This window comes from Canis lupus, chromosome 2 (genome assembly GCF_048164855.1).
Source record: "Canis lupus baileyi chromosome 2, mCanLup2.hap1, whole genome shotgun sequence".
In the NCBI taxonomy this organism is placed as follows: domain Eukaryota; kingdom Metazoa; phylum Chordata; class Mammalia; order Carnivora; family Canidae; genus Canis; species Canis lupus.
Genome location: NC_132839.1, coordinates 1,614,075 through 1,628,522, shown reverse-complemented (window position 1 = coordinate 1,628,522; position 14,448 = coordinate 1,614,075). Strand labels below are relative to the sequence as shown.

The following is a 14,448-nucleotide window of genomic DNA, read 5'->3' as shown; positions in this document are numbered from 1 at the left end:
TGGCCTTTAGCCCAGGTCGTGACCCTGGAGACCCAGGATCGAGTCACACGTGGGGCTCCCTGCATGGAGCCTCCTTCTCCCTCTGCCTGTGTCTCCGCCTCTCCCTCTCTCTCTCTGTCACATCTCACATGAATAAAAATATAAAATCTTAAAAAAAAAGTAGCAATCTTCTTTAAAAAAAAAAAAACTGACATAGCGTAAGAAGCACCTCATGTCACAGGCATCATGCGTGATACTCGCCAGGATCTAGGGTTGGGAGGGGGAGGGCAGTGCCGCTGCAGGGGAGGAAAGCGGGGGCACCCGGGGGCCACCACGTGGGTGTGCACAGCAAGGCCCTGATGGCCACCTCGCAGCCGGGCTCAACCACCGGCCCCATGTCAGGGTGCTCCTGCCCCAACTGGAAGCTCCCGCGGCGTGGGCCTCACCGCCCCCCCACCCCAGGCCCAGCACACAGCCTGAGGCCGACAAGGTTCCGGAATCTGTGCAACGGGTGTCCGGAGCTGTACCTGCTGTGCCCCAAGCTGCGGCCCAGCTCTCCCCCCACCCCGCAGCCCAGGGCCCACAGTCCCGCCGGGCTCCCCCGCGGTCCCTTACCACCCACTGGCTGTCGCCGCTGTCACAGTCTTGGGGCTCTCCCCACGCGTCGCCAGCAGCCTCCCCTCCGTCTCAGCTTTGTGGGGCAGCCTGAGCTCCTGCGCCCCGAAACCACACGGGGCCTCAACAGTAAGATTTGGGGCACACGAGGTGGTGCCTCACACATGCAGGCCTCGTCTACGCTGAACCGCCCTGACGGTTTCACGAATGTTCGCCCTGCACGCCCATAGCCAGCACGAGGGGAGGCCGCGAGCCCTCAGGGCTCCAGGTGGGGAGGCCCGGGCAGCGTGAGCACCTCCCCGGCAACCGCCCTTACCTGGTCCCCGACTTCAACGGCACCAGGTGGGAAGCGTTTAAACACGAAGGAATTCGAAATGAGAGTTTTCAGGAAAATCATTGAGTAAAGCAAAGGTACGCCTTACAGAATGTGCACACGTTTTTCAGGAGCCCTGATTTTCATACTTAAAAAAATGTATACATATGGGCTCAGGACATGGCATCGCTCAAGCGCAGGTGCCCCGAGCGTTAAAGCCGTGCTTAACACATCAGGTCACGCAGCGTCCTCCTCCGTGTGCAAACTCCAGGATTTTTCACCTGCAGACTCGCAAGACACACAGGTCTCTTCACCACGACACACGGGATATTTGTGCCATGAGGGGACCGATGTGCTGTGAGCCTAGGGTCCACTGTCCCTCTCTCCGTGAGTCACCCTCGCACCTGCACCAATACCTATGCTTCCGTGACACAGTCACAGCCTCCTCTCCCGGGGCGCCTCAGGGCTTACAGGCCATCTGAAGGCAAAGTTCTTCAGGGTTTATGGGACAAATGATTCTAGAAAATAATGATTTTTTTTTTTTATTTTAAAGATTGTATTTATTTATTCATGAGAAACAGAGAGAGAGAGAGAGGCAGAGACACAGGCAGAGGGAGAAGCAGGATCCACGCAGGGAGCCCGACGTGGGACTCAATCCTGGGACTCCAGGATCACGCCCTGAGCTAAAGGCAGGGCAACCATTGAGCCACCCAGGCATCCGCGAAAATGATGATTTATCAAAATTCTCATGGTCCTCAAAATAAGGCAATTCAGATTTTTGTATTTATTTGAGAGAGTGCGACGTGGAGCATACACAGCAGGGGGGTGCAGAGGTAAAAGCAGACCCCCACTGAGCAAGGACCACCGTGGGGGGCTCCACCTAGGTCCCCGGGGTCATGACCGGCGCCAAGGCAGACGCTTGAGCGCCGTTGCCACCCGGGTGCCCTGGCAATTCAGATTCTTACAAAGCCTAAATCATCATCAACTCGAAGTCGCCATCGCTGAGACAACAACCACGAAACTGCAGGTCTCCAGTCCTGACTCAGAATTCTATTCCTACGGGGAACTGTACCGAGCACGTCCTGCCAGATTTCCAAGCCGAAGCTTCATTCTGGGGACCCAAGCAGTCGCGCGGCCAGGATCACCCCACGTGACGCGGCCCCTCACGCCGGGTGAGCCCACGGACGCATGCCACCCTCCACGCGAAGGACACATCTTCAGCCCCAACCTTTGGAAGTGTGGCGAGCGGCACACAAAGGTCAACACCAGAAGGAGAGGGTGGCGGCGGCGGGAGGAAGCTGGTCCTTGTTCCCCAGGTGGTCTCTGCCCCACCCAACAAGCCAGTCCTCGGGTCCCTAACGCGACACCAATAATAAAGGCCTTTCGCGGACTGCAAGTTGGCTCACGGTGTAGAGCCCCGTAAAGACCTCCTAAGTCATCTTTTTGCTTTTTACTCTCCTGACGGCCTTGCGCCACGTGCCTAATACCTACGGGGTCTTTGTCACATCACGCACCAGGCTCCAGCTGAGCTCCTACAAGGCAGCGGCCTCATCCCCCTCACCTCCCTGACGCAGGTAAATAACCCTTCGAAGGCCCCTTGCCAGCAAGTGTTGGAGCCGCAGGACGCCCATCACTAACGCTCCACCGCTCTCCGGGGCTTGCAGGAGCTTCTCGGCCATTATCACCTTGAGCCTCACAAGGCCTGTGAAGCCGGAGGAATAACAGAGCATCGCTTTAATGTTACAAGGGACCAAGCAAGGCTCCAAAATACGGACTTTTCCCAGCTAGGAAACGAAAGCGCTGGAGCTGGACGCCGGGTTTCCTGAGCCCGTATCCTCTCCTCCCGCGACGCAGGCTGCCCTTTTGATTAAACGCTCCATCAAAGTATTTTCGTCAAGCACAGATTATTTCTAAATAAAATTCTAGGCCTCTCAAAGCATGCCTGTGGCTCCAGATGGTGACGATCGCATCTACCCCCACCCCCCGGCACCAAGGGTGCTGCCCGGCACACGGCTGCTGCGCCTGGCATTCGCACACACCCCTCTTCCGCAGCTGATGCATTCCTCGATGTCAACACCACCTTCCACCCCCAATGGGCTTCCGAGACCCAGTCCAGCCTCACAAGTCGTCACTTTGATGAGACCAAAGTCTACGTAGGTCGACACTCTCTCTCTCCACAACCCAGAACCCAGGAAGACTGGAAAACTGTGAGTTTTAAGTCGGACGCCAAACCTCAGTTGATGACTGTGGCGGTTGACCATCAAAACAGCTCCCAGTGACCCTCACCTCCACTCTTCAGGCTCACACAGTCGCTCTCACACCAAGGTCGGCTGGTGTAACCAAGAGAATATGGCAGGAGAGCCATCATGTTAAAAAGACTGTGGCTTCCACCTCGGCTCTGTCTCAGCAACCAGGTTTGGTAGGGAAGCCCCACTGTGCTGCAGGAGCACTTGGAGCCCAGGACGAGGCACAGGGGGTGGGATCCCACCGTGTGCTGGAGCACTCAGAGCCCAGGCGAGGCCCACATGGTGGGAACCCAAGGCCTGCCAACCTGCCCGTCAGTGAGCACAGAGCCAGCTTGAGCCCCTGACGTGATCGATGCTCACGCTCAGCCTGAGGATGACGTCATGAGGCCCTGACCCTGAATCATCCAGCCTGGCTGCTCCTGGATCCAGACCCACGTTACCTGCAGGTGATAAATGTTCTTTAAACCCTCCTCCTGGCTGGAATGTGCCCCACTGAATCGGCCCCGATCAGGGGACATGTCCGTCCCACCGCGACATGCACACGGCGTCTCAGAGTCTCTGCTCGCCCCACACACAGCCAGTGTGCATATCCCGGTGGTGAGCTGCCCCAGGGTCACGCGCTCGTTACAAGGTAGTGCCGCGAGCTGCGGGGGCTGCCACAGGACGCGTAGTCGACATACATATCATTTTGCCAGAATCTGGAAAGTTCTGAGTCTGGAAACACAGCCACCCAGGAGTTTGTCCTAAGACTATGTCACTTCCCCTAAAACAGCTTTTGTCTTAACCCTGCCTCAGCGCATACGCAGCCAGGACAGCCGCTGGGGCCCCCCATGGGCCCAGAGCCCTGCACGGCCTCACCCGCCAGGCCCAGCGCATCTTCAAACACCTGCCCCATAACGTGACGTCCAAACTGTGTCAGGGAGGAAAAGCAGAAAAGGTGGCCGTCCGAGGAATTGGGGAGAGTCCGCACAGCCTCCAGGTGCCCTGTAACCGCTGCAGACGCGCGAGATCGGTTATGGGGCGGGGAGCCCGCCAGCGCCCTGCTGGCCCCGGGAGCCCACGGCTTCACCCCTCTGCTCCCCCACAGCCTCCCTTCCTGAGCGCAAAGGGTCCCTAACCAGGTTTTAATTTTCTCTCCTGAAGAGATACTCAGATCGGAGCTAGAAGACTCAGGGTGAAAGGTTTACGAAATAAAGACCAAAGAAAAACTCCAGACCTTTCAGATAAATTGGCATTTTTTTTTAAAGCTAAAAAATTAAAATGCAACAGCATGGTGTTGCTCCGAAAAGAAATCCCATGTGAGGAAACTCTTCTTTTTTTTTTTTTTCTTTTTCAATTTAGAAAAGATTCCCTGGGACAAAAGGGCACCTCCTCGAATTATGTACCTGAAAGGAGTGCCACAGAGCCACATTCCGGAGGGCAGCAGGAAATGAGGGCGGAGAGCCACCGAGATTTAATTCAGGGAAGACGGAGGGAGGAAGGACAACTGGGGGGGGGGAAGGGAGGGTGGAGGAGGGAGGAGGAGGAAGGGGGAGGGGGAAGAGGGAGGGAGGGAGAGATGGAGGAGGGGGGAGGGGGGTTAGAACCTGGGAGGAGGGAGGGAGGAGGAGGGAGGAGGGAGGTAGAGGGAGGAGGCTCAGAACCTGGGAGGGGGGAAGGAGGAGGGAGGGAGGAGGGAGGGGGAAGGGAGGAGGGAGCATCCAGGGAGGGGGAGGGAGGGGGGGGTCAGAACCAGGGAGGAGGCAGGCCTGGCAGGAAGGCCACTGGCTTTCCATCAACCCTGACCCCGTCCTCCCCACCAGCCCCCCTCCCCTGCCCCCGGGCGGCCAGGAGCCGGGACCCAGAGAGGCTCCTGAGGACGCTGGCCCCTCACGGCCCCTCGCTGGGTCTCTGTCCCCCCAGAACAGGCAGCCCGGCAACGTGCCAGGTGCGCCCCGAGACTGGCCTGCCCTCCGGCCCGGCGCCTGCTGCACACCCGTGGGCAGGGGACCGACCGAGGGCTCGCGCCGGCAGGACCAGGTTCCAACGGAGCCTGGTCCCAGGGGGCACCGGGCAGGTCCCGGAGCGAGGCTTTCCTCCCCGGGGGCCGCCCGCAGCCCGCAGGCCGCCGGGATTCCCAGGTGTCAGCTGCCCCTACAGCTCCACCACCACGTCCCCGTCGGTCCCCAGCCCCGGAGCCTGCCCTCCCGCCCGAAGCCCAGGAGCCAGGGTGGTGCAGTGTCCTCGGTGGTCCCCGGGCACCGACATTGCTGTCCTAGGAGGAAACCCCATGCCACGCTGCATGGGACCAACCCGCAGCAACTCCTCGCTGTGTCTCGGGGGACGGTCAGAGCCACACGCGTGTTCAAGGATCTGCTCCCCGGACGCGCTACATCTTCACCCGCAACAGCGGCAGGAGCACTCGGGACCCAGGCAAGGGCCGTTGTCCAGGCCTCGACCAGGCGGCTGCAGGAAGAGCGCACAGCACGAAGGCAGGTCCCCTCCGCACCGCGACAGCAACAGTCAAGGGCCACGCAGGGTGCTGGGAACCCTGACCATGCAACCGAGGGAGCCCGTGACGCGGCAGGCCCAGCTCCGCTAACGCTCCATCAACCCTTCCATGTGACCCTACCTGCTGACGCCACCCACGTGCCTGGCACCCTTCCAGGTCCTCAAGGATGTGACAGTGGATACGACGGTGCTTTACTGCCCCCGGGAACTTTGAGGGATTTTTCTTTCTTTTTCTCAAAATATTACACGTCAGATTTAACAGAGATGGCTCTTTGCTAAATGACAAACACCCATTCCCTTGCCGAGGAACTGGCAAGTGGGCCATCGGAGCACAACGGACAACCGGGAATTAATCTTCTGTTGATTGCCGATCGACTTTCGATCCCGGTGTCCAGACGATTCGGTAGGGAGCTCACAGGCCCAGAGCTAGGGGTGTCACAGGCGGCACCTGGGAGCGAGGGGGAGCCTCGCCGCCTGTGAGCAGCACAGGCCGGGTAACAACCGGCCCTGGGGGACCAGCATCACATGCCGGGGCATCCGGCACCAGCAGGGCCCCCAGCGCACAATGGATCACACACAGTGTCACGAGCTGACACCTTCACCCCTATGTGCCCATGTCGTCACGGCCTCCCGGTCATCCCCGGTCATCCCAAGGCAGCGGCCACAGCCCAGCTCTCCCAGGAGGGACCCACCAGCCTGTTCCAGGGAGGCCCAGCCAGTCGCAGGCATAGCGGGGCAGGGACACGGGCAGCCGCAGGTGACCGCATGCCCGCGGAGGCTGCCACACGCAGACCGAGCTGGGAGCCGCGAGAATGCTGGACGGGAGCCAACCTGACGACGACAGGTAAGGCCACAGAAACTGGGCCTGGCAAACTGGGCTCCGGACAAAGCCCAAGGTGGGGCCCGGAGGGCTGGAGAACCTGCAGGGGCTGGGGGCTGGCTCGGGAAGCTGCCTCGGTGCGGAGACGGTGCGGTACCGTCCCCCAAGGCTGGCCCGGTTGTCACCTCCCTGCCCCCGGGTCCCCATCCCCCAAGGCTGGCCCAGTCCTCGCCTCCCCACCTCCAGCACAGGGTCCCCGTCCCCCCAAGGCTGGCCCTGTGGGTGGGCTGGGACCAGTGGCCCCGTGGGTGGGCAGCCGGGCTCACACTCAGCACCTCTGGCCCAAACCCCTCATCCTAACTTCCTCCTGGCACCGCGACATCCCTGAAAGCAAACTTCTCACACATTCAGAAGCCGTTGCCAGACCCTTGATCTCCGGTGATTATTCAGAAAGCCCCCAGGGGGACCTCCCAGCAACCCGCTGCTTACAGGGCGATGGACTCACAGCACGGAGGAACTGTGCTCTTTGTCCCTGAGACAGCGGAACAGGGGTCGCTGGTGGCTCAGTGGGTCAAGTGTCTGCCCCCAGCTCACATCATGCTCCTGGGGTCCTGGGATGGAGCCCCACACCTGGTTGCACACCTGGCCCCACACCCGGGCCCTGCTCCTGGCCTGCATTGGGCCCCGCACCTGGCCCCACACCAGCCTGCATCGGGCCCTGCACCCGGCCCCATACTAGTCCCCACACTGAGCCCCGCACCCAGCCCCGCGCCCAGCCCCTCATCAGGCTCCCTGCTCATCGGGGGCCCTGCGTCTCCCTCCCTCTGCCGGCTGCTCCCCCGCTTGCCCCCTCTCTCTCTGATATAGAACCAAAATCTTTAAAAAGCAGAACAGGAACACACACGGCTCACGGGGCCACGTGACCCGCGTGTTCTGGAACGGCAAAGACTCACCCAAGTCCAGTGACAGGCTTTTCGAGTCACGAACCACCCTGGCTGGTTCTCGACCTCCACACACCCAGGCCACAGCTGAGCAGGTCACGGCAGGTGGTTGCTTGCTCTCCGCACGCGGAACGTAGAAACCAATGTTGTGACGCAGAAGGGGGCAGCTGCCCTTCAGAACCCCAAGCCGGAACACCCAGGGGGCCCAGCGGTTTAGCGCTGCCCTCAGCCCAGGCCATGACCCCGGGGTCCTGGGATCGAGTCATGCGTCGGGCTCCCCGCATGGAGCCTGCTTCTCCCTCTGCCTGTGTCTCTGCCTCTCTCTCTCTGTCTCTCATGAATAAATAAACTCTTTAAAAAGAAAAAGGACCCCAAGCAGGCTCGTGAGGGACGTTCCCGTGTGCTACACCTACGGCTGAAGCACGGGAGCCGCACGTGCAGGCTGCCAGGCCCCAGCCCCACGGAGGCCGCGGGCACGCCAAGTCCCGCCCCGACTGGCCAAATCTGCTAGCCTGCAGAAAAATACACGGTGCACAGGAAGGAAAGACTTGTCATTTGTCCCAAAAACCCAGTATTTAACTTGTTGACACCGTGTGTGCCCTTAGGCCTCAGAGCCGCATCCGATGCAAGACAAGCGGTGGCCCCGCAAGACAGGCGCTTCACTGGCCGAGGACTCCGCTGTCCTCCCGTCACCTAGAGCAGGAGACAGGCAGGAAGGGGACTCGCGTGGCGACCCGCCCTCTGGTCCGGAAACACGCTCTGCTCCCCCAGGGGTCCCGACCCTCCTCTCTAGGTTGACCTCCATCACCACCCATGCTCAAAAGCAACCAAAGATCCAAATGATTATTCTTTCCTCCAGTAAGTCTACTTCCAACACAGGGCTTGAACTCATGACCTCAAGGTCAACAGTTACATGCTCCTCTGACTGAGCCAGCCAGGTGACCCCTAAAAGCTCTGCATTAGTCAAAGTCTAGTTCAAAGTCGGTTTAAGCTTAGCTTTACAGAATTCAAGAACAATTATATTAACAGGACTTTAAAAAAAAAAAAATGCGGTCCACCAAACACGCAGGAAATCGCAGTAGAGAAGCACAGCCGTTAGGTGCTGGAAGTAACCAGCCATGCTTCTCCCCTTAAGTTACTCTTAACTCACTCGCAAACCATGTTTGATAAATGGTATGTTTAATAATGTTCTCCAAGGAAAAAGACGTCTACGATTGGGGCATTTACGGTTTGAGGACCTTGGTAGGGCTGCATCACAGAACAGAAGTTGGCTAAGAGATGAGAACTTACATGTTCCCACCACAAAGGGGATGGACGTGTTCGTTACCTTAATGGGGGGATAGTGGGACGCCTCCCGCAACTTACGCTCTATCAAATCACATTGTCCAATTTAATCTGATTTCATTTGTCAATAAATAATAAATAAAGCTGAAAAAATAGTATGAATGGTTTTAAAAGCAAGCATCCATTGGTTTTTGTTTTGTTTGTTTGCAAGCAGCCACCTGAAGGAACAGTCATGCCACCGTCTGTCTCAGACAGCCACGGCACAGATCCCCTATCCGAATTTCAAAACCGAGATGCGGCGTCGCCGAGGGGCGCTTCCATCCCAGTCACATCTAACTCGGCCTCCAGCCAAGACCCGCAGCACGCTCACCTTGACAGAAGCGCGGGTGCAGAACTACCTGCTTCAACCTATGGTTCCCAGGTCCCTGACTCCGGACCTTAGGAGGCAATTCATGAACGCAGGTGTTTACGCACACACGTCATACGATTTACGAAGCGCTGGTGCTTTGCCCCGTGTTCCCAATCATCTTAGCCGCTTTCTTCACCAGCCCAAGAAGAATAAAGTTTACAATTCTTGGGAAGTGAGATGCATATAATTTAAGTCCCCGCCTTCTAACCGTTCTTCTAGTTTATTAGGAAGTTTCTGATCAAAGCATCAACACTGACTCACAGCATTTTTTCAGAAACCTCGCGATGATTAGGAAGTCACTTCATTTAAAAGTTAATGGGTAAATTGTACACTTCAACTGTGTGAATTGTATATCTCAGTAGCACCTTTAAAAAAAAAAGTTAATGGAATTTTCATCTTGCTGTCATGTTGGTTTCATTAATTTCATCAAATGCAACAAAGGGAAAAACGAGCACCTCGGTGGTTATTACACCGCCGCTCAGAGCTCTAAAACCGCGCCGAAACAAAGACATTAATCTAGTTCGTGTTTGCAGCAGCAACTTTGAGGACTAAATTTATCATCAAACCTTGTAATGTTTTCCCCCCTGAGAATCTTTTGCTAATCAAATAACCACTTATACAAGTACTTTGCACCACAATCAAATTTTGCTTTTTCAGGGAACAAAAAGAAAGGTCTCTACCTCCCCCGGCACAGAGAACCACAAAGGACGCAACAAAAGTTTCCCTGAACAAACATTACTCAAAAAACTGAAAGACCAACCACAGCAGAAATTCTTACTTAAATAAACAACAGAGATAGCAGCATAGAACAAACAGCTAAAAGCTATTGTGGGGGCCGACACCAAACCAATAGCTTTGGTTTTATATAAACTTGGGTTCTCAAGTCTTGGATGGGGCTCAAACTGCCAACTCCGTGCCAAAGACTTCCCGCTTATCAAGGTGAGGTCACCTCTAAAGCAAGTTAAGAAGCAAATTTCTATATAACATCAATATGAATACAAACATATTTTACTGCTTAAATAAAAAATGGAAAAATCATTTTCCGTTTAAATGCTACTCATCTTGACACATAAGATGTGCAACTATTGTCTCTAGGCTAAAACGCTTTCCATGGAAGCAGACACATCAAATTTTTTTTTTTCTAGTCGAAAGACTTTGATCTAAACTGCAGGAAATCACTTCATAAGTAACTTTTAAAAAATTTTTTTCATAACTAACTTTTTAATTTGTAATTTGGTGCATCAACAAATCCAAAATGTGGGCTTTTGTTCCCAAAGTGGCACACAAAAGAAATGTTTTTACCAAGCTTCTCTGATATTTCTTTTATCTGAATTTACGACACGTAATCGTTTTTTAAACTCACAGTAATACAAGCAAATTACTAAGTAACTAGGAATCAATAAATTTGCTTCCTTGAAGGGATGTAGGTGAATAATCTTACATGCAAAATGAACTCTCTTCATTTCATTTGAGACAGAATGTGGAGAAAGGTCATCTCAAAATGTTAGGAAACCCTTTTGAAAAATAAAAAAGATTTTTGTATTTTAATTTCAGGGGAAAATGGGCTAACTGACATCATATGCTTAATTATGACTTTCATTAATAATAAAAGTTACCAAGTGTACTCTCCTGGGGGAAACACCCTAATAGTAGCTATTGGCTATTCCATTTACATTTTGGGTTACTATTTCATTTACAAACTAGAGTTAAAGAAAATGCCAAGTGTGTACAGAATAATAACATACACATATCCATTCAATGTTTGAACACCATCTACTCTTGAGATGCTGTTCGTACCTTACTGCGGTTATAAATACACACGTGTGTTTAATTTAGGACATACCACAAGTAGATAGGTGCTTAACACATGCATTCAATGGTAGCCTGCTAGTCACAGATAACATGGTTAACTTCAACAGACAGCATCTGTGTTACACATATGGCCATCAAAATAATCGTGGCATGCTGTTGTGACGCTGAAAGAGGCCAAGCCTGTTGCAAAATGACTACTTCCAACAAAAGCCTGCTTCCATTATTGTTTAGTTGAATGGCATGTATCCAAGATAACAGCATTATAAAGTTGCTATTGCCTTGGAATCACTCACCGATTTTCGATTTTCAACGTATTTGCAAAACAAGATAAGCACCATCAGGTTATAAAAAGTAATCACGGATCAGGATTCTTTTATTCATGTTTCTTTGACAAAATCATTCCATCTGATCCCAAGTCCTGGCTGCTCTCTTGACAGAATAATGTACACGCTCCAGGCCGGCAGGGATACGGCTTTCATAGTTAAATAGGAAGCTCACGCTCAGGCTGACTTCAGATTTTGCACTTCAGAAAGATTTCTTTGTTGTTTTTGTGTCAGATCATCCGTTACCTTTTTCTAATTGTTCCTTTCCCCAAGCCCAAGAGAAGCTATGTATCATCAAAATTTTACATTTTGCGATTTTTTTTTTTTTGCCTATTTGCACAGGACACCAAACAACTGCTATATCACCTCGAAAAGTTCTTTTCCTGATTTCATGGTGGCAGGGGAGGGGGGAAGCGGAACATAAAAGGTGAAAATATAAAATATGAAAATATGAAACACCCTTTTCTCCAAGAGTCTTTTATCGGCCTTGAAAGGAAACAGCCACTGGGAGTGTGTCGACTTGTTCTTATAGTTCCCGGGAAACAATGTTGCAAACACTTTCCTACACGGTTTAACTCGCTCTGCGGCTCTAACTGGGGGCGTTAGGGCCCCTGTCCTGCTGCGGAAGGGCGTGTGAACCGCGTGCACGGCGGGAAGCTGAGCCGCAGGGCGATGCGGGAGGCGGGCGGCAGCGGGCCTGGCTCCCGGGCCGCCCTGCACAGAGGGGGCGCCTGGGCCTTCCCGGACTCCGGGTGCTTCTCGGGCCCGCTGCGCTAAGTGTGGGGAAGAAGACAGCGGGGTGTTGCGATGGCGACCGCCTGCGACCACCTGCGCTCACCTGTGACCCCCTGCGACCCCCTGCGCTCACCTGCGACCCCTGCGAGCGGCGGAGCAGGCGAGCGCAGGCGCGCCCGTCGGGGGTCGGGCGCAGACCCGCGAGCCCGGGGCAGGGGCAGGTTCTCCGGGGCGACGGCAGCACCTGCGCTCCCAGGACCGGCAAGCGGGCGCAGAGCTCCGCCCGGGGCGCCGGCGGGGGGTGCGCTGGGGCGTGGGGCGCGCTCGCTCGGGGCCGGGGCCGGGGCGGGGCCGGGGCCCAGTCCGTCCCGGCGGAGCCCACCCGGCGGCGGGAGGCTGCCCCGGGGACACGGCCGGCGGGCGCGCCTCGGGGCTGGGGGGCGCCGCGGGGCTCGGCGGGCTGCGGGTGCACCTGGGGGCGGGGTAAGGGGGCGCGGCGCACTGCCCCGACCCGCCCGGGAGGTGCTGCCCCGCCCCGCGACGGCCCGGGCTCCGCGCCGACCCCCCGGCCAGCCCCCCGCCCAAGGCCCCCCGCCCGAGCCCCCCGCCCACCTTGATGCCCTGCTGCTGGCTGGTGAGCGTCAACTTGGCGTCGTCGAGCAGCAGAACTTCGCAGTAGAAATCCTCGGGCGCCGCGCAGAAGCAGCCCATGTCGGCCGCCGCCGGGAGCCGCGCCCCGGGCCCCGCCCCGCCCAGGCCTCGCCGGGTCGTCCGCGCCGCGCGGGCCCGAGCGCCGATCCCGGGGCGGGGAGGGGGGAGGGGAGGGGAGGGGGCGGGGCGCCCGCGGCGTGAGCACCGGGAGCCGCGGGGAGGGCGGCGCGGGCGGCGCTGAGCGGGGGCGGCGGGGCCCGAGCATCCTGCGGCCGCGCGGCTCCGGGACGGGGGCGGGGCGGGGCGGGGCGGGGAGGGACGGAGGGAGGGAGGGGCCTGCCGGGAGCACCCCGCCCCCCGCGCCCCGGGGCGCGACCCCCCGGCCCCGGAGGCGCCTTTGTGTCGGGGCAGCGCGGGGCGCGCAGGGCCAGGGGCGGCGGTGTCGCGCGGTCGGTCGGCCGCCTCCGCCCCGGGCCGGTGAGCTGGGGGGGGGGGGGGGGGGCGGGGGGCGGCTGCCGTCCGGGGCAGTGGGGCTCCTGGGGGGGCAGGGCTCGGGCTGGGGCTCCTGGGGGGGCGGGGCTCGGGCTGGGGCTCCTTGGCGGGGGAGCGCGGGCTGGGGCTCCTGGGGTGGAGGGGGGCTCGGGCTGGGGCTCCTGGGGGGGGCTGTGGCTAGGGCTCCTGGAGGGGGGGCCCGGGGCTGGGGTTCCTTGGGGGGGGGAGCGCAGGCTGGGGCTCCTGGGGTGGAGGGGCCTTGGGGCTGGGGCTCCTTGGGGGGGGCTCGGGGCTGGGGCTCCTGGGGTGGAGGGGGGCTTGGGGCTGGGGCTCCTTGTGGGGGGGCTCGGGCTGGGGCTCCTGGGGGGGGCCTGGGGCTAGGGCTCTTTGTGGGGGGCTCGGGCTGGGGCTCCTTTGGGGGGGGCTGTGGCTGGGGCTCCTTGGGGGGGCTGTGGCTGGGGCTCCTGGGGTGGAGGGGGGCTGGGGCTCCTTGGGGGGGGCTCGGGCTGGGGCTCCTGGGGGGGTGCTGTGGCTGGGGTTCCTGGGGTGGAGGGGGGCTTGGGGCTGGGGCTCCTTGGGGGGGCTCGGGCTGGGGCTCCGTGGGGGGGGCTGTGGCTGGGGCTCCTGGGGTGGAGGGGGGCTTGGGGCTGGGGCTCCTTGGGGGAGGCTCGGGCTGGGGCTCCTGGGGGGGCCCAGGCTGGGGCTCCTTGGGGGGGGGCTCGGGCTGGGGCTCCTTGTGGGGGCTTGGGGCTGGGGCTCCTTGGGGGGGGCTCGGGCTGGGGCTCCTGGGGTGGAGGGGGGCCCGGAGCTGGGGCTCCTTGGGGGGGGCTCCTTGGGGCAGGCTCGGGCTGGGGCTCCTTGGGGGGGAGCTGGGGCTGGGGCTCCTGGGGTGGAGGGGGGCTCGGGGCTGGGGCTCCTTGGGGGGGCTCGGGCTGGCGCTCCTGGGGGCGGGGGGGCTCAGGGCCGGGGGCGCGCGGGGAGGCGGGAGCCCGGGAGCTGGGGGCGCGCCGGGCGCAGGCGGCGGCTCGCGGGCAAGGTCTCCCCCGGGGGCAGCGGCCAGGGTGCTCGCGCAGGGGCCGGGCGGGGGCGGAAGGCGGAGCGGAGCTGGGGGGCGGGTGCCCGGCCCGGGGCGGCCAGGGCTCCGGGTCCCAGGGCCTCTGCGCGGCAGGCACGGCTCCCGGGCGGCAGCGCCCCCTGCTGGGTGCCGGGGGCGGGGCGGGGCGGGGCGCGGCGCCGGGCGGAGCAGGTGCAGCGGGTGCGTCTCTGGGTGGCGCGGGGCAGGGGGGCGGGGTGACGCCAGGCCTCCCGGGACACTTGCCGACCTCCTACCTAGCGTTA

At 59.0% G+C, this 14,448-nt stretch overlaps 1 protein-coding gene across 1 annotated transcript in view; it reads right to left on the bottom strand.

Annotated features, from left to right (window-relative positions):
* EPB41L4A (erythrocyte membrane protein band 4.1 like 4A) overlaps positions 1-12,736 on the bottom strand; it is a 180,848-nt gene extending 168,112 nt beyond the window's left edge. The window contains exon 1 of the mRNA XM_072787912.1: positions 12,580-12,736. Within this exon, the coding sequence (XP_072644013.1) occupies positions 12,580-12,678 (99 nt within the window). The 5' untranslated portion in view covers positions 12,679-12,736. The remainder of the gene's footprint in view (positions 1-12,579) is intronic.
* Between the last annotated feature and the right edge of the window lie 1,712 nt (positions 12,737-14,448).